We start from the raw sequence: 24536 nt of genomic DNA, 5'->3' as shown, positions 1-24536 counted from the left end.
AAATCTCCACTGGGCTACAGGTTGTTTCGTGTGTTGTGCGTTGTCTCATGTTAGTGATTGTACAGTTTATGCAATTTCTGGTTGAACAGAGTGTAGTGTCTAATTATTTAAGGGCTTCACTCACGGAAGTTCTTGGATGATCTAGAACATCTTTGGAAATTAATTCTTTATAGAACAACACTTCATGGATCTGAGGAATGTTGCACCGTATCAATAATATAACAACAATCTGTTGACTATGCTAATTTGTATATCTTGAGGTCTACATAATATAATATATTCGCGAGAGTTTATAAAGGATCTTAAACAATTTTGGATTTAACTACTCAATTGAACCGTTTTGCATAGATTTGCATAGCGGAAACAAAAAAAGAAAAAAAAAAAACAAATTGATAACGTACCTAGATTAACAGAAATATTCCCTTGTCACCCCTGAGCGTTTTTTGATAAATTATTGTCAAATCGTTCTTTTAAGTAAATACATATTTGCAATTTAAATTGACAAGGATTTTCTCCTTGTTAAAAGCAAGAACCCTTCTACGCAAAGTTATATCGCTTGTGCTGAAACCAAATCTCGTGGCAGGTCACCTAGGTTTAGACACTAAAAAAGGATCATCCTGTCACGCTGTTCTGCCAGGACTTTATTATTTATTACCCTATTTTTGCGAAATCTCTAGAACCGCCAATGTACCTACCTAACACAGCAGTCTTCCCTGGATTTCAAAGCGAGTTTGACGATGTCCACAAAAACCGGAACGACTACCCATTCGGTGGGCTTTGGTCTGGAGACGAAGGATGCCGACGATGACGATGATGATGATGCGGCGGCGGCGGTGGCTGACGTCGACGGAGGTTTTCGCTTTTTGTCCGCACCGTTGCTGCCACCGGTGGAGCCGGCAGTCTCCGTTTGTTTGCTCCATAAATTTCCACAGCCTTCCGCGTGACGCTGCATACAGTCCAATTGTTGACTCGTTGTCGTCGAAAGCTTACTCCACTGTGAAAAGCGAATTGTAAAGAGAGCAGGGAAAAGGGATAGAAAGCAGAACAAGATCAACTTGAGAGACAACGCAACTACACCATGAAGATAAAATTAATTAACGCCACCAGCCACACAGCACAACCAGCCAGCCAGCGCGTCAGACTACCACGGTTGGGGGTTTTGTGTAGTGATTCCACAACTATAGTGGGTAATAACAACCATGCTCTGTTGGGCTAGAAGCGTAATGAATTTTACAGTACATTGAAAAAATCCCACAGTAGCACAGCTTAGATCTATACGATGCGCTCCCGGTCGGTTTAGCCCGCCCGAATCACTTGACGGCTATCGACGATGGAGAAGATCCTGTTTGGCTTGGCTTTGGAAATCCAGCTTCATGAACCGGATGGACGATAAGCGATAGTGCACTTCAGGTGTCGTTGAAACCGGTGAAGCGTTCATTGCAGGGTCATTAGTCACTCACAACGGTGAACAGCAACTGAAATTGGAAATGTGTCACTGGAAGCGCAGTTCCGTGGACCGCTGTCTGCTCCTATTTTAATGAGTGGATGTACAGTGTACAGACTACTCTATGCATTATGCTGCTGGATGCTTCGGATGGGTTTAACTTGCTATATTTGGAACAATAATACAGTTCAGAGGATGTACGTACAACAATAGTCAAGCTTCATTGTTTCTGACATTTTCATTTTGATGATATTTTGGAAACCACAGTAGATTATCGGATGCTGTTCATGTATCCGTTTATTTATTAACAAGCATGAATAAATGCTGAACATCGCAAATGTTTTGGAATTAAAATATGTTGTAGCTGAGCCTGAAGTGGCCTACGATCTGGTCTTTGGTACATTTCTTAGAGAGAACTTAAAAGAGAAAGAAAGCCCACAAACCAAACCCCCCCCCAAAACGAAAGTTTTGCAGAAGTAGAGGAGCTGCAGGAAACTGGAATTGGCTCACCACAAAACGGCTGTGATGGTTGTAAACAACCGAAAGTCGAAGCAGTTGGCGGTGATTTGAGTAAACAATATTACTTCGGAGGTGGTGTGGTGTGATCTATAAGCTTACCTCGAGGTAGCCACGTTGATTATTTCCTGCAAGAGATCCTCCACAGCTATAGTGGCACTGTTTCGGATGATGCTTAATAGCTCAGCGATACCTGTAAGCGCAAGCTTCTGACTAGTGTTGCCTCATCGTCCATTAGTACTACGGTATGGCGGGGCGACACTAGTGGAGCAGCAGTAATTACAGTCCCGGCGCCTGACGAACCCTCCCGCTTGCGAGTCAGCCGCGTGGTCGCCGACTAAGAATAAGACTACTAACCCCAATTCTAGGTGTCAAACGACCCGTACCGAGGGATGAGTTATCGATGGGGTGAAAAAGATGCTCGATCGTTAACGATCGTATAGCAGACACCGAGAGACCTAGATTTCAATAGAAACTAAATAAACTGTAGTTGTTTTTGACGGTTTTTAATTTTTAATGGTATTTATTTTTTCTTAGACATGAGAGCAAATGCAAAAAATTTCATAAATTTTTCAAAGTTTAAGCAGCAACTAATAAATTTTTCATTGAATTAATTGAGTATAACTTCCAGTTTTAGCTTATCTGAAGCACATTTTCAATATCTGTATATTTCTGTACTCTGCATCTTGTCTGTATAAAAGGTCAAAAATCTGTATATCTGGCATCTCTGGTAGGCACCTCCCACAGTATTTCGTCCTTTACCGCGTTAATGCAGGGCTCTGGCGTGATGGACCTCTTTTCTCGTGCAACCAAAAGGGCGATCCGTGATCGAGGTGGCTGAGCAGCAGTTTGTCAAGATCCAACATAAGTATCTAAATGTATCTGAAAACGGCTCGGTTGCGACTTCGTAAGTCGATGGACGATGCCAAGCAGGATCACGTGAGACTCGTGAGGACTGCAGCAGCGGCGAAACCGGCGATAGTAATGGCTATGAAGTCTACCTAGACGAAGGCCTTCGCTTTCGCAGGAAGTCCAAAAGCTGTGGCGTATGCGACTCGCAGAAGCGGATGAGGCAGCCGTTAGGTGAGGAGCTGTCTGGCGGTGCCCGCAAGGCTAGGAGAATACTAGCCCCGAAGGTCGGCAGTAATGCCGGGAAGTCGGACCCCAGGAGGGCCTAACAGCGGGGGTTGCGACAACTACAGAGTATGATGAACCAAGGGGAGGACCCCTCTTGGACGAAAGTCGTGCGGAAGAGGAAGGAGAAAAAACCGCAGGTCGAGGAGAACTGGGACGCCATACCAAGAAGGCGTAAAAAAGTAGGTGCCAAGCGCGAGAAAGGCGACGCGCTCGTCATTAGGACCGAACCATTTAAGTACTCGGACGTCTTGAAGGAAGGCGATGCAAAGCGCCGCCAAGCTCGTGGATCTGGAAGCCGACGACGTGCGCAGTATCAGACGGGTGAGATGATCCTAGACTCTAGGACCTACATCAGGACCTAGAGCTAAAGCGCGCCGCCTACAAAATTTTTGACGGAAGAGGTTCTTGGCTTTCACAGCAGAGGCAACTCTGAAGGTGAAAAACCTAGACGAGGTCACCGATGCGGAAGAGCTCGTCACGGCACTACGGCAACAGTACGACGTGCATGTGGCCTTCGCAGTCGATCGGCTACGGAAGGGATCGGCAGGGACACAGATAGCCTTGGTTAAACTATCTGTAGCTGACGTAAAATTAGGGAGCATCAAGGTAGGCTGGTGCGTATGTCATCTGACCTTGCACGAGCCACCGGAGGTTTGCTTCAGGTATCTGGAACCAGGATAAAAGTCATAAAACTGCAAAGGCCCTGACAGGAGCAAACTATGTGGGAGATCCGACGCCGAAGGTCATAAGGCACAAGGCTGCACGAGTTCAACCATTTGTCTGATTTGTACTGGGAAATCCGTGAACAACAGGTACCCAATGGGTGGTCCAAGGTACCCTGCCTTCAAGAAAGCCGCAGTGAACAAATTACCCCGTCCAGGAGCTGGTGTCTACTACCTATGAGGGCTTCGTGGTCGCCAAAGTAAACGGGGTCATCTTCTGTAGCTGTTATGCGCCCCCGCGGTGGCCGATCGAGCAGATCACGCAGATGCTAGACTGTATGACGATCGTGCTAACAGGGCGAAGGCCGGTGGTAATAGCGGTTGACTTTAATGCCTGGGCCGTGGAATGGGGAAGCCGTTTCACGAACTAGCGGGGTCAGATCCTGGTAGCGTGGCGTCGGTCAACTGGGTTGGATCAGAGCTCACAGTTGGAAAGTGGCCTCCGGCTAACTCAAAGCGGGTGGAGGCCCGTCAGCAACTTCTTCTGTGTGCTAGCTGATAGAGTTACTCTTCAGTAGGTCAAATCGTGGTACACGCAGTAACAGTTCCTAATTCAGGTATAGTGAGAGGAATGATCAATTTCTGATAAGTCTAATCAAAAGATCAAACCTGTTTGAGATGCGCACTATTCAGGTTCACTCTCCCCTCGTTTATTTCATTTCAACTTATCGCTAGCTTAACTTTAGAATTCAACAAACAAATACTATGATAGGCTTTCTGAAGAAGAAGGTGCCTAGCATCGATCGGACCAATCAACGGCGTTCGATATATGAGGCTTATTTACTATAATTATATGCAACATCTGCATAGCACAATTTAGGTAGTTTCTCCTAGCGACAGTGGAGGTCTGTAATTTGAGATTTCTGTTTATTTGGGTCTGCTGAGTACAATGTACTCAGCAGGGTGCAATGATTTATTGACAAGCACTTGAAGAGTGCATGGTTAGCATATGGTGCAATCGTCATTTGAGAATGAGTGAGTGCACAATGAGTAATCCACTTGTGTGTTCAAAAGGCTTTGCTAACACAATGCTGTTAGTGGTTTGCGTCCTGACAGTGGCGACTTTTCCGGTACCCACCGGCTTGAACAAGTAGGGTAAAAAAAACTAGACTTCGCCCCTCAAAATTCTGCTCAAATCTTCGCCACTTCATACATAAAAAAAGGGAATTTGCATGGTGGGGGTGAAGACAAGAGCAGTGGCGAAGTCTAGTGCTTTTACCCTATATTTATGCTCTAGGATGGGAACACTAACGCGCCACAAGAAATAACCTACAAACGAACGGATTTTCGATCCAACCCAGAGACCACGCTGCGTGCGTAATGGATCACTAAAATAACTAAAACAGCCGCTATGAAATGAACAGATAGCGCCACCGTAGCCTTGTGTGTTTGACGTAACTCGACTGCTGTCACTGTGTTACCGTCCATATACGGTGGCGCTTTTGTTTTGATGCGGTGAGTAGCGGAAAAGTCGGCTTCAATGATCCATTCCCAGTCCTATCCAGAATAAACATCTTTGCTTGAAGGATATTCGGTCCTTGATCTCAAGCAGGTAGGGTATCGCGCCACTTGGGCGGTGGCTTCTACATTCGTCTGTTCTCCACTATAACACAGTCAATTTTGAACCAATTGACTTGAAATGTTGTACTTGGGTAGATACTATACCTATCTCACCACATTCCAAAAGTTGTGTCAATTGGTTCAAATTTGACTGAGTTATAGTGGAAAACAGACGAATATAGAAGCCACCGCCCAAGTGGCGCGATTCCCTAGTTCAAAAAATTTCCACAGACTTAAATTGATATATCAATAGAAGCTTTCTATATCTATGAATGTTTTCCACGACTTTGTTCAAATATTATGTACACTTGGGCCGGTAATCATCTCCCCAACGGCTTCGATCAGGTAAATAAGGTACACCGGGGCAAGTTGAAACGGGTGGGGCAAGATGAAACGCGAAGTTTTGAAATAGATTTCAATACAATTTGGAAATTCATCCTTCTCCAAAAGATTGTTTGAATCAGAAACTATGCGCTATGGCATTCAAACAGTTTACCATCATGAGATAACATCATGTTAACCCGCTGTTTCATCTTACCCCACCCGTTTCAACTTGCCCCGGTGTACCTTATTATAACTTTCGGCTAAAACGAGTGTATGCTTCTTTATTCTTGATATGCATGCCCAACCCCTAGAAATAATTAGGTAACTTAGCCATGAATGAATATGCGCATAGTTTAATCACAGACAAACAGACGTAACACCTCTCAAAACTACATGGCACATGCATTAAACGATCAATTCAAATTCCATTTGATTTCCGCCATCCTGCCACCAGAGGCGCTAGTGTTCGTTCGCTTTGACGTTTGCTAGTGTACACGTTGTTGAAAGATACAAACGAAAATTTACAGGCGATTTGTGTAATAGTGTGCGTGTTAGACAAACGTCAAATCGAAATTTATCATAGCCGACAGTGTCTCGCGCGGTTCTACCAACAGGTGGCAGTGTGCTCATGGAAAAGACACCCACCGGGCAAAAAAACTTTTGATGAATTTTCTCTAAGAGTTACGTCTGTTTGTCTGTGGTTCAATTTTAAAAGGATTTCAGTTGGAGCAGCAACTACGGGCTCTTCCAGGAACACTACACAATGATGCAATTTCATTATTGGTAAACGTATCAATTTCTCAATTTTTGTTTCTAAAGCCTAAAGGCTAACCAAGCCACATGGAATTTACAACGTTTGATTACTTTGACATTCATACACGCAACAGAAACATGTGTTTGATGAACAAATTGAGATTTGAATTATGATCGTGGGATCGATTCACATGACCACCAATCGCTAGATACTGCCCGAAGCTCACGACAATTTTCGAAAATAAAATCCTCTCTCGCTCTGACATTCATTCACATTTCACTCAACAGAGACGTGTAGATATTCATCTAATTCCATCCGAAAAAGATTTGGATTGTGAAAAGGAACAATCCATGTGCATTACTGGAATCGAGCTCAGTTTTCTGTGCCTTCAGGGGACGCAGATGGTCAAGTGGTTCTGTAGCTTGGAGGAAAGAAGCGCCAGTCCAGCTTCAATTGAGAAAGGTGGGTTTGATTCCCACCAGAGCACGTGGATATCTTTTCACAATTCAAATCTCAATGTGTTCATCAAACACGTGTTGCATGTATGAACGTCAGAGCGATCAAACATAGGTAAACGTGTTTGATATGGACATCACACGATAAGATATGAAATGTTGGGTATTGCAATGGAAATAATATATTTATAATAAGTTTGATTGCCAATGAAAATTGATGATGATATGGTAATGAAAGTTCCAACGAATATTTTGTCAGCTTTGTTTGTCGTGATAGGTGTAATCAGCTTTCCGAACGATATTTTCCACACTTCTTGGGTGATTCAACATTCTCTTTGTTCCAAACTGTAAATTATTTAGTCTGTTGTACAACTGCTATAAATACTCAACTGTTATAAGCTTCAGTGCTCAGTAGTAACCTCCTGGCACGATTCGTGCATAATTAATAACTATGTTGCATCCACTGGGGACTAGGGGATGGCTACATCAGGCATTTTTCTACGTACCTACAGCATTCCTCTACGTTTTTAGTGAATTTACCATGTTTCCCTATACGTTGCCACCACCCGGGGAAATCATGCTGCTGCCGGTTTTCATTCATTTGACTCCGTTATTGCCCTGTTCAGTGGCGCTAGGCTGTGCGCTGTGGTGTACGTGGGTGGTAACATTAATTTAATTTTTATAGCAATATTTTACCGTGATTTGTAATCGGGCGATGGGCGGCATATCCAGCGATTCCAGGATGGCCGTCGCGCTGTTATAGTTGCCCACCAGGAGGCAGTACTGGGCCGCTCCGCTCCACAGCTCCACCGTGTTGTTGCGGTCCTGTATGTTTTGGCACTGGAAATGAATTGGTAGAAATGAAAGGGGTAGCGAAATTGAACACATGTTGAGAGCTCCCACAAGGGAAGATGGATGCAAAGTGCATGAGCTGTTCTATGCGACTTAATTAGACTATTTGTTCACCGGAAAATTAATTTTGCTGCTATAGAATACGCCGAAATATGTGTGCTTGCGCTTCGAGGCAAAATTCTGTCGGCTTCCACCAATGAAACGAAATTTTCAAACAAGTGTTTTGGGAGTTGATGGTTATGAATGCGGGATGTCGATTCAAATCGAAAAAAAAAAGATTCAGTTGATATTTTCACAATCCTAATTGTGTGTGCTTGAAACACCAATTTTCACGGTTCGGTAAATACAACCCAGAGCGACCTGATGTCGCCTTTGCATACGCAGAACTTAGAAGAACCGTTTCCGGATTAGGCTGAGCTCGATTTGGCCTCGTCCAGTACAGCCAAATCAGTCATAAACTGTACAGCCACCGTGATACAGTTTGTACAAAATAATCCATGATTTGGGGTTTGAAAAGGATCATTAAGATGAATAGCATGGGACTGTTCATAAACCACGTAGACCAAAGTTTGGTCACCCTAGACCCCCCCCCCTCCTGATTAAAGCAACGATTGCAAAACTGCGTAAGAGTTTCGGATGTCCAGTTCACTGGACTGATTGACGGACTCTCATACCTACTCTTCACTATCGCTCTGGAAGGTGAGTGTGACGAGCCGGGCTCAACAGCCGGGGTACGATTTCCACAACATCCGGTCAATTTGTGTGCTTTGCGGATGACATGGACGTTATCGCCAGAACCCCATTAAGAACTGTACACTCGCCTGAAACGCGAAGCAGCAAAGGTCGGACTGTTGGTGAATGCGTCCAAAACAAAGTACATGCTGGCAGGTGGAACCGAACACGACCAGGTCCGTCTAGGCAGTAATGTGACGATCGACGGGGATACCTTCGAGGTGTTGGAGAAATTCGTCTATCTCGGATCGTTACTGACGACTGACAGCAATGCTACGAAATGCGAAGGCGTATCATCAGTGGAAGTCGTGTCTGCTATGGGCTCCACAAGAAGTTGCGGTCAAAAAAGATTCATCCACGCACCAAGTACACCATGTAGATACAAGAGACTGATAAGACCGGTGGTCCTCTACGGACACGAGACATAGACCATGCTCGAGGAAGACCTGCAAGCACTCGAAGTGTTTGAGCGGTGCGGGCCAAGGACGATCTCCGGCGGTGTGCAGGAGAACGGTGTGTGGCGGAGAAGGATGAACCACGAGCTCGCTGCACTTTACGGCGAACCCGTGATCCAGAAGTTGGCCAAATCCGGAAGGATACGATAGGCAGGGCATGTTGCAAGAATGCCGGATAACAACCCAGAAAAGTTTGTGCTCGCGACTGATCCAATTGGCACAAGAAATCGTGGAGCGCAAAGAGCACGATGGGCGGATTTGGTGGATCGTGACTTGGCGAGCATCGGGCGTGACCGAGGATGGAGAAATATTGTTGATTCAGTTTTATCTTGAATTTGATGTGATACTAAATAATGGACTGTCCATTTATTACGTAAGGGGATTTTCACGATTTTTCGACACTCCCTTCCCCTCTTGTAAGATTTTTTGTATCAAAACTCAAATATTTTTGTATGGCACGCAAGATTTTTCGTTATAAAATGTAATATTTTCTCACGATGTATGTCACGTTATACCGGTTTGACATTTTTACCCATATATATAGAGGAAAATAAGTCAAATTGACTATATCATACAAAAATTACTAAATGTGTTATTCTTTCAATCCAAATAGGCTCTAATATATCTTATCAGAGATATCTTGAGAACAGAAGCAGAAAATCTTTGGATATCAACACTAAAATTTAATGACATTGATGTAAAAAAAATATATTTTTTTCAAGAAAGATCCAAAAAGTTTCAATCCATGATTACTTTTTTCAACGTTTAAGAAGTTCCTATGCTTTAATGACATGAGAAGCTCAATGTACTGTTGATGAACGTTCAAAAGTTCATTAAATTCGGTTCACTGGTTTCCGAGATATGGCAGTTCAAAAATAAGTTGTCTAAAAATAGTGTTTTATGAGAACGATTCTAGCTGCGTGGAAGATTAACCAATCGAGCTCAAAATTGTACCAATGATGCACATATAGTAGGTAAACAAACAGTCAAAATTTGAGAATTTTTGAAAAGTTACAGCGTTTTGAACTTTTTTGTGAGAGAAAAAAAAGTTGCCTATCCCAAACATTTTGGCCACCCCCTGTATAGGTAGCGTGTCAACGATCATTTTAAATGAGAGGGGTCTCAAGTTAGCCTAGTGGTTAAGGCTTTGGATTGCCAATCTGGAGACGGCGGGTACGATTCCCGTTCCGGTCGGGAAAATTTTCTCGACTCCCAGACCATAGTGTATCATTGTGCTTGCCTCACAATATACTAATTCATGCAATGGCTGGCAAAGAAAGCCCTCCAATTAATAACTGTGGAAGTGCTCAAAGTTGGAGAAAGGCAGGCCAAGTTGCAGTGGGAACGTAGAGCCATACAGAAGAAGAAGAAGCATCGTGAGTGTCGACCCAACGTGCGAAACTTTGCGCCAATACGCGCGGACAGGGTGGTGATTTTCGCTAACCGTCTGAAGTGGGCGGTGATGTTGGTGGAAGCACGGAGAATCTAGGAAGTCTCGGAGAGAATATCGAGCGATGGGCTGCGAAATGGGGCACGCCGGATGATCGAGATCAGTTTTTGGTGGCTTGCCCTGAAGAAAAGAAGTGTTGGTTTACCAAGTATCATTCACCACGTTTTCGAGGTGTATGAATGCTTATTTGCACGTCTATCAAGTTGTGGAAGAGGTATTTATTCCCATTGTGCATCAGTGCCGTCATTTCCCCCGGCTATTCATCACGAGTCCAGGTACTTGAAAATACTTAGCACCGCGATGACGTGCTGGTGACGGCATGCACCACCTCTACTACAACCCGCGGCGGTCCTAGCCGGTCCGCAAGCTACAACTACCCTGCGATGGCATCCCGCCGAATCCAACAATGCCCGTCCGTATTTCCAAGCATTGGATGGCGAACCCGCCCGAAGCTGAAGACCGAGGGTTGTGACCAAGTGTTTCTCCGCCCCTCGTTCATACGGCTAGACGCTATCATCCGCCGGTCAGTGACAGGCACATCCGCTTGGGACAGCATCGTGAAACCCACGTGGTCCGCCAGCCCTCGGTCCTTCTTCCAACTTCTCGCCAATCCTGCTGAGAGACTCAGACCTACGGCTGTACGGTGTGCGGTGTACCTGCTGCCAACACGCCTGAAAGCCTTCGAGGACGCTTATATTGGCCGCTATCTGGACGCCGACAGTTGCGTGGACGAGCTCCTTTCGACCACCTATTACAACCGTCCGGTGCTCCACTGGCGACACGACCGGAATCAGACATGACACGTGTACCGGTGCAGTACACCACCTCAAGCTGTTCGACGCCACTCAGGAGATAATAAATTTGTTAAAAGGTAATTCTAATCCATTTTTCTAGGACCCACCCCACCGAAAACACCACCATCCGAAACGGCCTGGGACCCGGGAGTCGGAAGAGGCCTTGAGTGCCTACCCCAGAAGCTGCCGTTGACATGATCAGCAGCTTGGGGCTTGGGCACGTCCCCGTCAGGGACGGCACGAATAACTCCTGGAGTCAAATACTGTTTCAATACCATCTACCAAAGGGGCGGGAACACATGCGAGCTGGGAACAGCTTTCATCTTGATGGGCGATATACAGAGATGCATGATCGGTTCGTGGCTGTTTGAAGAAAGAATGAATGTATTGTATAGGTTGAGGTTCAGCAGCCGATTACTCAACTTTAGAATAATTAACGTGCACATCTCTCACTCCAGAAGCACTGAAGAAGACAAGGAGGCATTCTACGCGCAGCTGGAACGCGAGCACGATCGCTCCAACCCACGACGTCATGAGACCTAAACGCTCAGGTAGGACAGGAGCAGATCGACGATTGGATAGCTCAGCACCCCAGCAGCTGATGGACAAAAATGGCCTACAACTCATGGATTTCATTGCTGCTTGGAACATGGCTATTCGTGCGCACATGGAGATCATCTCAGCAGAGGGAATTGCAAATTGGCCACGGATAAACGAAACTTCTACGACATTATCGACGCCAAGACGCTAAATAGTCAAGACCTGATGCTCAAATTGCGGCTCTAGCGTGCGCAGCTTTTTCTTTTTTCTCGCTCACTCTCGTAAATAAACATGAGAAAAATAAAGATGAAAGAGAGGACATTTTGCCCCCTCTTTTATCTCGCTCTTTTTTGTTTATCAAAGAGAATGAGCGAGAAGAAAGAAAAAGCTGATCACGCTAGTGAACTGCGGCCAAAACTTCCTATGTACTAGCGATTGATACGGTACAACCTAGACCGACTGAAGAAACCAAATGTCGCCCTCAGCATACGCGCAGAATCTCGAGGCAGCGATGCCAGATGAGTTGAGGTTGTGTCTTCTCTAGAGAACTGCTGGAGTACGTGCTGGACCGATGTGAGGTGATTGAAAGATGGAAGTAGCACTTTGACAACCACACGAATAGCGAGGAGAATGTAGGCACGGGAGATCAAGGCATCGGAGCAATAAGCGATTTCGTCAGTGCAGCACAGTATTGATATAGAAAGCCAAGCTTAGGTCAAGGCCCACCGCCATAGAATCTGCCAGTAATCAGTAGCGAATCATCAACTCGTTCTGTTCGGTGTGGAATAGCTATTAGCTTTCGCCTACTACTTGTGAGCGACCAAGATGGACAGTGGTAACCCAAACATAAAAAAGATTTAGGTTAAAGATGTTATAGCATATATGTAATGTATTTAATTTAGGTAAATTTGAAAATTTGAAATTATAATTGAGTTTGAATCGATGTTTTTTGGTAATAAATGCCTTTCATTTTTGAAGTGTTGAAAAAATAAAGCAAATTGAAAACAACGATAACAAAATGTAGTATTTATTTACATTTCAAGAGACTTACCTTCAGGATTTCACTGGCCACGAGCATCCGCAGCCGGGCGGACCACTCCAGGTAGCTCTCTAAATTGCACGTTTTCTTGGCATCCAACGACGTGCCGCCGGATGGGCTGCAGAAACCGACTGGTTTGGGCGTGAAGTCCTCCCGGTTGGGATCCTTCAACAGATTGGCACTGCACTGGACAAACTCCTCTGGTCCGACGTGTTTCGCTAAATTGCGCTCAATTCTGCATAAAACTTGTGCTAATTGCGAAGCGTTTGGCCACGTTATTGATTCAGTCTGTGGAACGGAGCGACCCGGGGGTCGAAATATGATATGTAGTTCATTAGCAAAAACAATAAAAGAGCATGGTCAGTTTGACCGAGGCGGTTGACCCCGACGCAGATCAGAGACCTACCTTATTGTCAACAGTTGATTGATAGCTTTTGAGTTCCTCTTCGTGTTTTTCGAGTTCAGTTAGCCGGGCTAACAAGGCACAAAGTAGATCAGATACCACATCGGCTAATTTGGTGTCTGCGCATCTGTGGAAGAGACGGCATCTTAAATTAGTTTTACACTGTATACAGTCATGAGTTTTTTTGGCAAAATGTTATGAAACAATACGTGATTTGTTGAAAATTTGCACTTAGGCTACACTGAGAAAAATAATTAGTTTTTTAGTGTAGCCTAAATGCAATTTAAGTTAGCATTAACCGGAATTTCATTTTTTTCCTGAGGCAATACGCACCCCGGGGCAAAACGCCCTCACGTTATTTCGTTATATAAAAAAGTTTGCTTCCTATGCAAGCAAACTAGACGTTAAGTAAGCCGACCAAGCCCAAGAATGACTAGAATATTCAACTGAATAGCGTGAAAAACTAATATTTTCCACTTTTGGAAAGATTGTCTAATTTGAAGCGCACATAATTTAAGTGATTGCGCGCTGCTAGTATGGAACCAATCTATTAACTACTAGGGTAACCAATATAATTTGGACCCCCATATATTTTGGACCCCCTGGGTCGTATTATCACAACTTATACAGATTTGATGAAGAGATGACGCATTTTTTAGGATCATTCGCTAAATTAGATTGCTCGGCAGGAGCAGCAATCATTTCCTCACTGGAAAAATCAATATTTGCCTTGAAATTATTTTTTGTCAATCTCGTCATTCGTGCCGCAACATGCTTACAAAAAGAGATTGCGGTGCTGAGGAAACTTGGAGATGTAAACAAAAACTTTTATCAATCTAGCGCATTAAATTCGCAAAGTTCGTCTAATTAGTCTTTGTCAATCCAGTAATTAGGATGTGTTCCATCATATTAATGTGGCAGATTCTTCAAAAATAGTTTCAAACGGGTTTAAACGCCGGATGTCCAAAATACATACTTGAGAGCACAACAGAGAAAACTGATGCTGCAAAAATCAGTTATTTTCATCAAATTTTCAGCCAGAAATGACGTTGTGGGTATTTTTAATGGACAGTGGAGGCTTTTACGAGTATACTAACATCATCATTATGTGTAATATCCTCTGAATCTGTTGGGTTTTGACTTGAATTCAAACTTATGTCCTCTAGGGGTCCAAAATTCGACCGTTACCCTATTTGCCTCCTACACCTTCCATTGCTGCCGTAAACAGTTGGATGGAGGCGCATGGTATTTCAATAGACTTTAAATCGGGAAATGCCAGAGGTCGTTTTGCTCCACCTCAAGGTGCGTTTTGCCTCCAACAGTTTTTCAGCATTTAAAACGTAACACTTTTTTGAATTGTTTATTTGATTCAGTAAATTTGATAACACGCGGGCCAAAAGTTGGCGTCCATTAGTCAAAGGCGTAAACTATCTTTTAAAATGAAAGACACCCATAAAATCATCCTTATCTTAGTTATTTGACCACCTTTACTTAGAGGGTGCATGTTACCCCAACTTCCCCTATAATACTGATTACACTCATTCGAAATATCAGATTGAATTGGGCACAATTGGAATATTAGTTTATTTCAACTGCTCGCATTAGTTGAAACCAACTACATAATGTTTGGAGTTATGATTTCTGCTGCTCTGTTAGGTACATACATTCTTTTAGCACTGGTTTGAAAATACAATTCTGTCGGCTGTATCGGATTGACAGTCAACAAAAGTAACCATTCTGGTAGAGTGACTGGAAGGGAGAGTTGCGTCATGTTTCTATTTTGACAGGTCTCCAACTCGTTTGGAACGGGAATTTGTATGGATTTGACAGATGATCGCGGTTCCAATTTTGACATTGTCGCCACGCTCCCTTCTAGTCACTCTACATTCTGGTAGTCACGGCATTCCTCTTAAAGTTTCTCTCGGGATGCCTCTTAAATGCTTTTTTTGCGAATCCATTGTTTTACTTATTCGTTTATTTGGAAGGCTCTGGCGCCACATGGGCAAAACTGAGCCGAAATCATTTGTTTTTACATCGATTTTACATTTTACAATTTATTACTGCCCTAATACTATGTTAGTTTCGGAAGCCGAAGTACTCGCGGCTGTTTCGAGGTTAAGGATTAAAGAAAAAAAAAATGGGAAGCAAACATTTATGGTGCGAATCATTCCACAAAAAAAATATGGAGTTCTTCCCGGGATTTCTCTTTGTGTTTCTACAGCAGTTATTCCGAGGATTTTTTTGAGAAGTTATTCACGAATTTTGTGCAAGAGTTCTTCCCGGGATTTGTTCCAAAGGTTTTCCACATAGGTCCTGTTTTTACAATTCCTCACGGGATTTCTTGTAAACTTTCTCCTGTATTTTTTCCAAGAGGATAACTAATAATTTTTTTAAAGCTTCGCCCTAGATTTTTCTCGGGTTTCTTTCGATCACCTAGGAAATTTCTTGTGCTGTTGCTCCAGGGATGCCTCTCAAAGTCTCTCAGAATTTCTTCTTCTTGGCGCTACGTTCACATTGGAACGAAGATTGTTTCTAAGTTAAGTGTTCTATTACCTTCCACAGTTATTAATTGACAGCTTCCTCTGCCTAGACTATTTTGCATGCGTGTGGCAGGCAAGAATATATTCGATGCCCAAGGAAGCCAAGAGAGAGATTTATTTTCAAAAATTATGTAACTGTTGTGAGCCTATCACCATTTAAGGCGAAACTGGAAGCATTTCCTCACTTTTTGGTTCTTGATTTTTTATTGAATAACGAAGTGATTCGGGCCGGCCGCGTCGCCGTCGTCGCCGATTTGGCTGTGCTCATCTTCGTACGGGGCGGTTTAGTGTGATTTTGGAGGCAAAGTGAAAAAGCCGCTTTTTTTTTATTCGGACCGGCTGCATCGTCGTCGTCGTAGTCATTTTGAATGTCCACATCGTCGTACCCGTATGTAGTTGTAGCAGTTCAGTGTGATTTCGGAGAAGAGGCCAGTTAGTGGAAGTTGCTGCAGCACATACACTTCGGACACTTCGAAGGATGTTTATTGGGGAGCTCTTTCCATATTATCATAATAATTAATGCTAAAGGATTTTTTACAATTCTGCTCTGGTTTTTGTATATTTATCTAACAAATATTGAAAAGTTCGTCACGTCATGTGTCGGTGCTAGTACCCAATGCACATTCAGTTGATAATAAATATGTTTCTTTAATTTTTTGCATTTACATAAAAATTTGAATGGTCTGTCATCTTCGGTGTCGACATTTGTAATATTTTATTCAAAATGAATAAATGTTTTGACTGAAGTAAAGGTTGCATGAGAGTCCGTCTTGGTTCGTCGTTGCATCGCGTCGTCGTCCTGTGTGCGTGCTCATCTTCGTACGAGGCGGTTTAGTGTGTTTTTGGAGGCAAAGGAAGTGCCGCTTTTTTCATTCGGATCGGCCGCGTTGTCGTCGACAATTTGAATGTGCACATCGTCGTACCCGTGTGTTGTTGTAGCAGTTCAATGTAATTTCGAGGCCAGTTTGTGGAAGATGCTGCAGCTCTGGTTTTTGTGTATTTATTTAACAAATATTGAAAAGTTCGTTACGTCATGTGTCGGCGCTAGTTCCAAATGCACATTTAGTTGATAATAAATAATTTCCTTTCATTTTTTGCATGTACACAAAAATTTGAATGGTTCGTCATCTTCGGTGTCGACATTTGTAATATTTTAGTCCAAATGAATAAATGTTTTGACTCAAATAAAGGTTGCATGAATTTCTGGAAAAAGAGAGGGTCGGTAAAAGATAGACGGTGAACCATACGGTAAGATCTTTCTGATTTATTTATCACGTGTTATTTTGTTAATACTTGTGAATTGATCCCGTTTAGCATTGTCTCGCGCGGAAACGCAAACTACAGATGCGTCGGTGTTTAACATTGTGTTTCCTTAGTTGCGAATGAATAACTTATGTAGGGTGAGTTTTGAGGCACAATAGTTCGCGTTCGTCGTCCAAGGTTTAGAAGGGTATTTCTTCGGGAGCGCATTATTAATCGCGAATCAAAACATTACACTCGTTTACCACGACAAAATCCTCAACACATCTCCATTTCCCCTGTCCAAACTCCTAGTGATTTATCGTAGTAACGCAGAGAATTCCTCGGTTATTGGCCTAAGCGAAAATCACGTCATCACTTCCTTCCCTATCCTCAATTGACCTGCATTCGGACGCGGCCGGCGCTGGTATTGCTTATTGAAAAGTATTGGGATTCCAGCATTTACACAATGAAGAGAAAGCTAATCCCAAGCATCATCTGTTGGTTCTTTGTGTAAATGCAGTTGTCCTTGCAATAACAGAGGAGCAACCGCGGGCGGTCAATCATGCTCATGCTCATGCTCATTTTTTATTGAATAACGAAGCAATATTTTCAAAAACGGTTTTCGTACACATGTAGAGGATGGATCAAGGTATCTTCTGATTTTTTTTTATCATAGTGGAAAATGTTTTTCGTTCTTGCAGAAACCATTTTTGAACGAAATTTCACAAAAAAAAATGGTTTTTGAAAAAATGGAAAACTTTTTCAACACGAAAAAAATTCAGAAGATACATTGATCCATACTCTACAAGTATCTGAAAACCGCTTTTGAAAATATTTCTTTATTATTTAAAAAAAATCAAAAACTAAAAAAATGAGGAAATGCTTCCAGTTTAGCCTTAATGCTATTTTCTATTTCAGATGTACAAACGCGGGCAACCCTGCAGTCGGGACGACGAAACATCCTTCTTATTTTTGAAGGATCACGATCGCCATATCACTCGGTGGCAGTGATGGAAAACAGTGAGGAATGCAGCTGAGCAGACACAAACGCAAAGCTATCCTACTCGTGAACAACAGAAGCCAGAATATATTCGCACTTCCTTCACTCGCGAGCTAACGAAGCTGGTCGCACTCGTGATTGATTCGCGAAGCAGCTCTGAACATTTTTCAATTTTGTGAAAAAAATGCATTTACACGGCCGACAGATTTACTTTTCAGGAACAATAAAGCACAAAACACTACTATCTGATGGATAATTACTTGTTTTGCAATTAAAATCGCTCTAAAATGCAATTCCCGCATCTCCACTTGTTCTTCGCGAATAAAAATTCATGATTGTTTTTGTTTTTGTTTTGCTTCATACTCGTGATGCAAGCGGGCGCGAATAAACTCACACACGGCTTACTCTCGTGAGTATACCGTTTGTTGGTTTTACACTCGCGAGTTGATTCACGATGAGAGTGTTTCCATCTCTGCTCGGTGGCGGGTAGACTACGTTGTCTGCGTCGTTTTTCTTCGAGCCGAGTGTCGTAATGTCGCGGGTGTTGATCTATTTTTTTTTTCATTTTTTTAGGGAAAAATGCTTTTTTTCGGATTGCTAACTTTTTTACTCGTTTCGCGCGATTTTTTTTAATAAATTGTTTAACGCAATTTTTTGTTTATTTTTTTTCTTTTCTTTTACTTATTTTGTTATTTCTCGAGTCGCTTTCTTTCTTCCTCGCGATTTAAACATTTATTGCAAAGTTCCGATGACCCTGGAGGGATCGGTTCTGCTTGTGCCTCGCACTGAGCCGAAACATACTTATTTACACATTAAATAGAAAAAATATATTTTGATTTTATTTTCGTTCACCTCGTTTTACGTAATTTTTTCAATAAATCGAGATGTTTTTTTCGTTGTTTTCGAGTTTTTTTATGTAAATTAAGTTTTTTTTTCTCGGATCGCCAACTTTTTTTTTCTTTTTTTTTTCGCGCGTTTCAAACATTTATTGAAATGTTCCGATGACCCTGGAGGGCTCGGTTCTGCTTGGGCCTCTCACTAAGCAGAAACATAACTATTTAAACAATAAATAAAATAAAAATCTCTTTTGATTGCCGGCTTTAAAAAGATTATATTTTAACCAAGTAAACAACCAATGCCGAGGGTCCATCGCCATCTTTTCAGGTGAATCCTTGACCTACATAATACATCTCCCAACCACCCACTCCGTACTTGTGGGAGTGTCACTGAGTCGGGGGCCTCTTGAATAAGTGCTACATCAACACTTTCTTCCCCTATCCCAAGTTACGGTAAAGATGGGCATGGCCGAGAATAATGACATTTGTGCTTTTGGTATTCTTGCATAAGATTGGAGCAAAGTTAACTCCCCGGACTTGTTCCGAAAAGCAATCCGAGCATGATTAGCAAAAGGTACATGAATGTTGTTAGTATCCAATCTACGAAGTATACCGTAACTACGCTAACGCTAACGCTACGCGATGATTGAATTTTAAAGGCAAATGAACTGAAAAATAAATGCGTATTTGTTTGTAATTATTGTGGGTGCTGAAATTTGAATGTATTTTCATGCTCCAAATGTGTGCTTTGAAAATAGCTTAATTTTAAATGAAATTGCTGATTCGATCCATGTAAATTCACAGACATCATGATTTACATGTCGTTTAAATTTCAAGACTTTTTGCTGTGTGTACCAAGAAGCTATATAACATAATATTATAATAACTGTTTCGAATCTGGTGAAATCTTTCTAATTAAAAAAATCACTTTTTATTTTCGAATATGCTATGTGTTTGTTGAAGTCTTGCTTATACTAGAACATTTGTGTTGAACTATTGTTTTTTTTTTGTTTCATTTCTGTGAGCAAGTAAAGGCGAAATACCTGTGTCCCATTCCAAGGAAAGCAGCATCAGCGATGGAGTGTGTATTAATCTTCTTAGCAACGCCACTCCCAACCAATCTGTCTATTCCCTTTACCCTTAAAAATGAAACGGTTGGTATGGTTGTCCCAGTGGGCCTGGCCAAATTAATATTTGTATCACATCACCGTTCATATGCTGAAAATATTAATGCCGATAAGAAAATATCAAAAGAAATTCTGGTATTTCTAGGATGCTTTTCAATAGGACAAATCTGTGAAGTACTAGATTTGTAGTAATGAGCTGAATTTTAGTATGGTGAGAAGGTAAATTCTCCGTTTCTGCAATGAAATGGTTCAAAAAGAGTGGGTATTATGATTCCTTGCCTAATTTGATGCTGTTTGAACGAAACTTTGGGCAACATTTTTGTTGTTTTCTCCATTTCTTGCAACATAAACAACATAGTTATCCAAAGTTTTGCTCAAACAGCATCAAATCAAACAAGGAATCATAATACCTACGCTTTTTGCACTATTTCATTGCAGAAACGGAGAATTAACCTTCTCATCATACTAAAATTCAGCTCATTACTTCAAATCTAGTACTACACCGAACGTGCCCCATACTGACCTTGCACAGTCAGAATAGAATAGTCACGCTAGAATAGAATAGAATAGAATACCTACTTAAAGCTGTATCAGGACTCTGGGTGTTTCTTTCCAACTCTAACAGTTGCTCCAGAAGTTCTTGTAGGTGTTTTTCTAGAAATACTTCTTAGGATAAGCTACGATATTCCTTGTAAGAAATTCTTGGAAGGAATCAATGTGAGCAACTTCGGGATGACCTATTGGAGGATTGTTGAAGGCTCATTCGAAAAATAAAAACATGAGAAAAGCTAGGACATCTCGTAAAAAAACTGGAAAAAAACCCGGGAGGAACTCTAAGAGAAATCCCCAAGGATTTTTTTTACGAAATCCCCGGAAGGACTTCTGCAGAAAACTACTAAATATGGATAAACCGTTGAAAAAGAAGAGAAATTTGTTTGTTAAGGAACTATGAATATAATCTGGTAGGACATCCGGTAGGAATACAGAGTTAAACTTTGGAAGTTTAATGAGAAAACCTCTGGAAGAAATTCTGGGAAGTCCTCCTGCCGAGACACCGTGAAAAACTTCTGCAGAAATCCTGGGACGAAGTTTGGAACAACGCTTATAAATCCCAGAAGAAACACTGGAACAAATCTCGAAAGGAACTCAGGGGGCAAATTTGGAAAAATCTGGAGAAACTCCAGACTGCCATTCTAGACATAATTAACCCATGTTGTATGGGATTCCCATATAACTTGGGACAATTGGGCGTCGAACGGCAGTGATGAAATCCAGAAAAAAAACTCCGGCAAACCTCCAGGAAAAAGACGATAAATTCAAAGAAGAAATCCGCGAGAAATTGCGGAAAGAATTCTGTGAGGAGTTGCCTAAGAATCAACAAAAGAATTGCGGAAGAAATTGTAGGAGGAATCTTAAAATAACACTGAAGGAATTCCTCCGAACCGCCCGTACTTATTCGATCATATTATCTAGTTAACTAAAAAACTCAAACTTGTCTGATCTTTCAACAACAATTGATTACTTATGTTTCAGAACTAGTACAAAAATAGAAAACAAGACAAAATACTAATATTATGCTGAAAACTACCAATTTTACCCCATTTTACTGTTTCTTCTTTAGATATAAATGTAAATAGTTTCAAATTCTCTCCAATTGAAGACTTCTATTATGTTCCATCACATGTTAATGCAGTACCATTTTTCAGATAATTATGGAAAATATTCTAGAAAAGTTCACATGAATAAATAAATATTGAAGTAAATATGAAGCATAAAAAAATGCACTTGATCTCAGAAAGAAAAATGAAGAACTGTGAAAGCCTAATCACTTATGAACAAAGGAAGAATTTAAAAACTACAGCACAATAAAAATGAATCAACGTTTCTCAAGTAAAATAAGAAGCTGTGCACATAGTGCAAGTACAAACACTTACCTAGCTACGATATGTTTAACGTGGTTCATCATGCGTTCATCGCGGAAGTCGTACGGGAACATCTTGGTCCACACGGCAAGCAGCGGCACGAAACGGTCCACTGGCTCAGGTTCCGGTATCATTTCCAGCAGCTTACCCAACAGCTCGTATGTTCGGATGAAAAATCGGCACGACAGCAGGAAGGAGAAAACATATTCCTGGTCCCCGGTTCCCGGCGTAGCGAGAGCATGGCGGAAGCGTAGAACAAGATGAATACGAAATAATTTAATTTCCGTTTGATGTTCAACGGAATGGGAGGCCGTCGACGGTAATGTGAGAGTCCATGTGTGGCTCTACTATCTTACCTGATTCATCTCGTCGGCGTTGGTAGGCATGAGTAGCTCGATGAGGGACTCGAACGGACCGGACACTATGTTACCGTTTCCGTACATCACTCCACCCGATCCGAGCGCCGTGTGCTGCAAGGAGAGATACGATATCGTAATTGAGATGATTTGTTTGATGGCGTTGTATGCAGATGCAAACTCGGTTATAGGAAGAAGTTGTTAATTGGCATGCGATGTTTAGTGATTGATATGTCGTGCTTTCCCGTTCGAGGCGGACAAAGCTTAGAGGCAAATGATCACGGCTAGACGGACTGAGTATGGCTACGTTCGGTTCGGAGCGAGAATTTATCCAAATAGATGTCATATGTATTCATATTAGTCTGATACACTAATTATAAAGTTAGTTATTTGCGTAAACCATAAATTGAACTATGTACGATACAATATTGCAACTACTACAGCACGCACTGGAGCTCGAACATGCTTATGATGCACATTTGCGTTATGAGTGTTCATTAACAAACAAACCATTTGTTGATCGGTTCACAGAAATCACTAGTATTTCTGGGATGTTAGACAATTAGATTTGTCACACCCTTATCGACATGTATCTATACTGGAAGAGTTTCGATTTCAGATTTCAGATTCAGCGAATCAAATGTTGGGATTTTTAAATTACAAACAGTACAGCGCCGATTTACATCAAATTATACTCAAATAATAAACATACACCAAAGAGCTTCCAGTGAAAATTTTGTCCAATTTTATCGAACCATTGCAGCATTACAGCCGTGTTTCTGTGTCCGGATTATTGCGGATACAGACCTTAAACAACATAGTTATCCAAAGTTTTGCTCAAACAGCATCAAATTAGGCAAGGAATCATAATACCCACGCTTTTTGTACCATTTCATTGCAGAAACAGAGAGCTGACCTTCTCACCATACTAAAATTCAGCTCATCTAGATTAAAAAAAAAACTCAATTCGGAACATTTAATTAACCCTAGTAGGATGTTGGGGTTAATATGACCGTAACAGGCTCGCTGAGCGTACACTACGCTATCGTGGTGCACCTTACCTCACATATTAGGAGGATTAACACGTTGAATTTTATTGAGAATTTCATGAATGTTTTGGGGAAATTATAGGCAATAATATCTAGGTCTCTAACAAGAGGAAATTGCTTTTTGCAATCCAGAGAATACGCAGACACAAATTTTGTTGAATGCTCCGAGAAGCTCGTGATTCTTGGAGGGAAAAAAGTGAAACTCAATTGACCATCAAACGCAAAGCTAAATTGGCTTTTTCTAAATCACCATGATTTTTTTCAGATTTTTAGAACTTTATTTTGGTACCTAAAATCGATTTCGAAGAGATTTTTCGAAATCACCTTTTGACAGCTGGCCAACTGCTTGACAGCTCCGCCCAGTACAAAATGCGACGAAGGGTGATTCGACAAATCGCTTCCATTCAAACTTCAAACTGATTTTTAAATAGGTTCCCGGGCACCAAAATTCATGAAAATTTGGATTTCGGCTCAGTTTTGCATGCAGATTCTGAATATGGACTTATCTCAACACTGCTAAAGAAGCCAATTGCGTAGGTGGCGCTTTTCTAAAACAGTAAATTACCAACCCTAGACTGAATTTCTAATGCTACAAATGGAAGAAAAGTGAAATTATTGCAGAATCTCCTAACTTTCATGCAATGTATTGGGTAGAAATATGTTATTTTTGCTTTCAAAGTTGAAAATTTTGCGTTACTTAACCTCACATTTGATCGCCAATAGGTACAGGGCTCCTGATTGCCACTGTGTATTTTTGCTCGCATTATTGGACGCGTTTCAGCAGCGAAAGGTTGTTGCTTTTGTTTGTGTGCCTGCTGTGAACAGTTGTAAGCTAGATTAGGAAATTATTCGTTCGTCCTCGTTCGCATTGCAAACGAAAGGCGATGCGTTTAGTGAGAGACTGTAAAAACGATTTTATCATGTTTCCGTGAAATAGGGTTTTGTCGAATTTCCGTCATACTAATCAACAATGATCGAGTTTATTCTTGCACCTCACCTAACGCCTCGTGATCAATTTGATGTTAAATTACCAATTCATAAATTAGCTTTCATATCATGAAAGTAGTATCCATACCCGATCAGAAAGGCATAACAAAAACAAAACATAATTATATCAATGGTTGATATCTATATCAAGGTTTGTTATATTTAGTTATATTTGTTGGAATCGGTACGAAAACTAGTTTGTATTATTTCAAGGTTCTAACAAAGCCAGTTACAATAAATGAATATGTGATTTGATCATCATAACATCAACATTATAACAAACTCAGTAATAATTTTTAA

At 41.7% G+C, this 24536-nt stretch overlaps 1 protein-coding gene across 3 annotated transcripts in view; it reads right to left on the bottom strand.

Moving 5' to 3' along the window:
- Nucleotides 1-24536, bottom strand: part of LOC109622889 (ras-GEF domain-containing family member 1B) — a 190224-nt gene that overhangs the window by 79325 nt on the left and 86363 nt on the right. For all 3 annotated transcript variants that reach the window (XM_029858616.2, XM_029858621.2, XM_062851442.1), the window contains exons 4-9: nt 22201-22314; nt 21857-22053; nt 13181-13304; nt 12787-13062; nt 7609-7752; nt 696-994 (exon numbers count right to left, since the gene is read on the bottom strand). In XM_029858616.2, the coding sequence (XP_029714476.2) occupies nt 696-994; nt 7609-7752; nt 12787-13062; nt 13181-13304; nt 21857-22053; nt 22201-22314 (1154 nt within the window). The remainder of the gene's footprint in view (nt 1-695; nt 995-7608; nt 7753-12786; nt 13063-13180; nt 13305-21856; nt 22054-22200; nt 22315-24536) is intronic.

Source organism: Aedes albopictus, chromosome 2, assembly GCF_035046485.1.
Source record: "Aedes albopictus strain Foshan chromosome 2, AalbF5, whole genome shotgun sequence".
NCBI lineage: Eukaryota > Metazoa > Arthropoda > Insecta > Diptera > Culicidae > Aedes > Aedes albopictus.
This window is presented reverse-complemented; position numbering and strand designations above follow the sequence as displayed.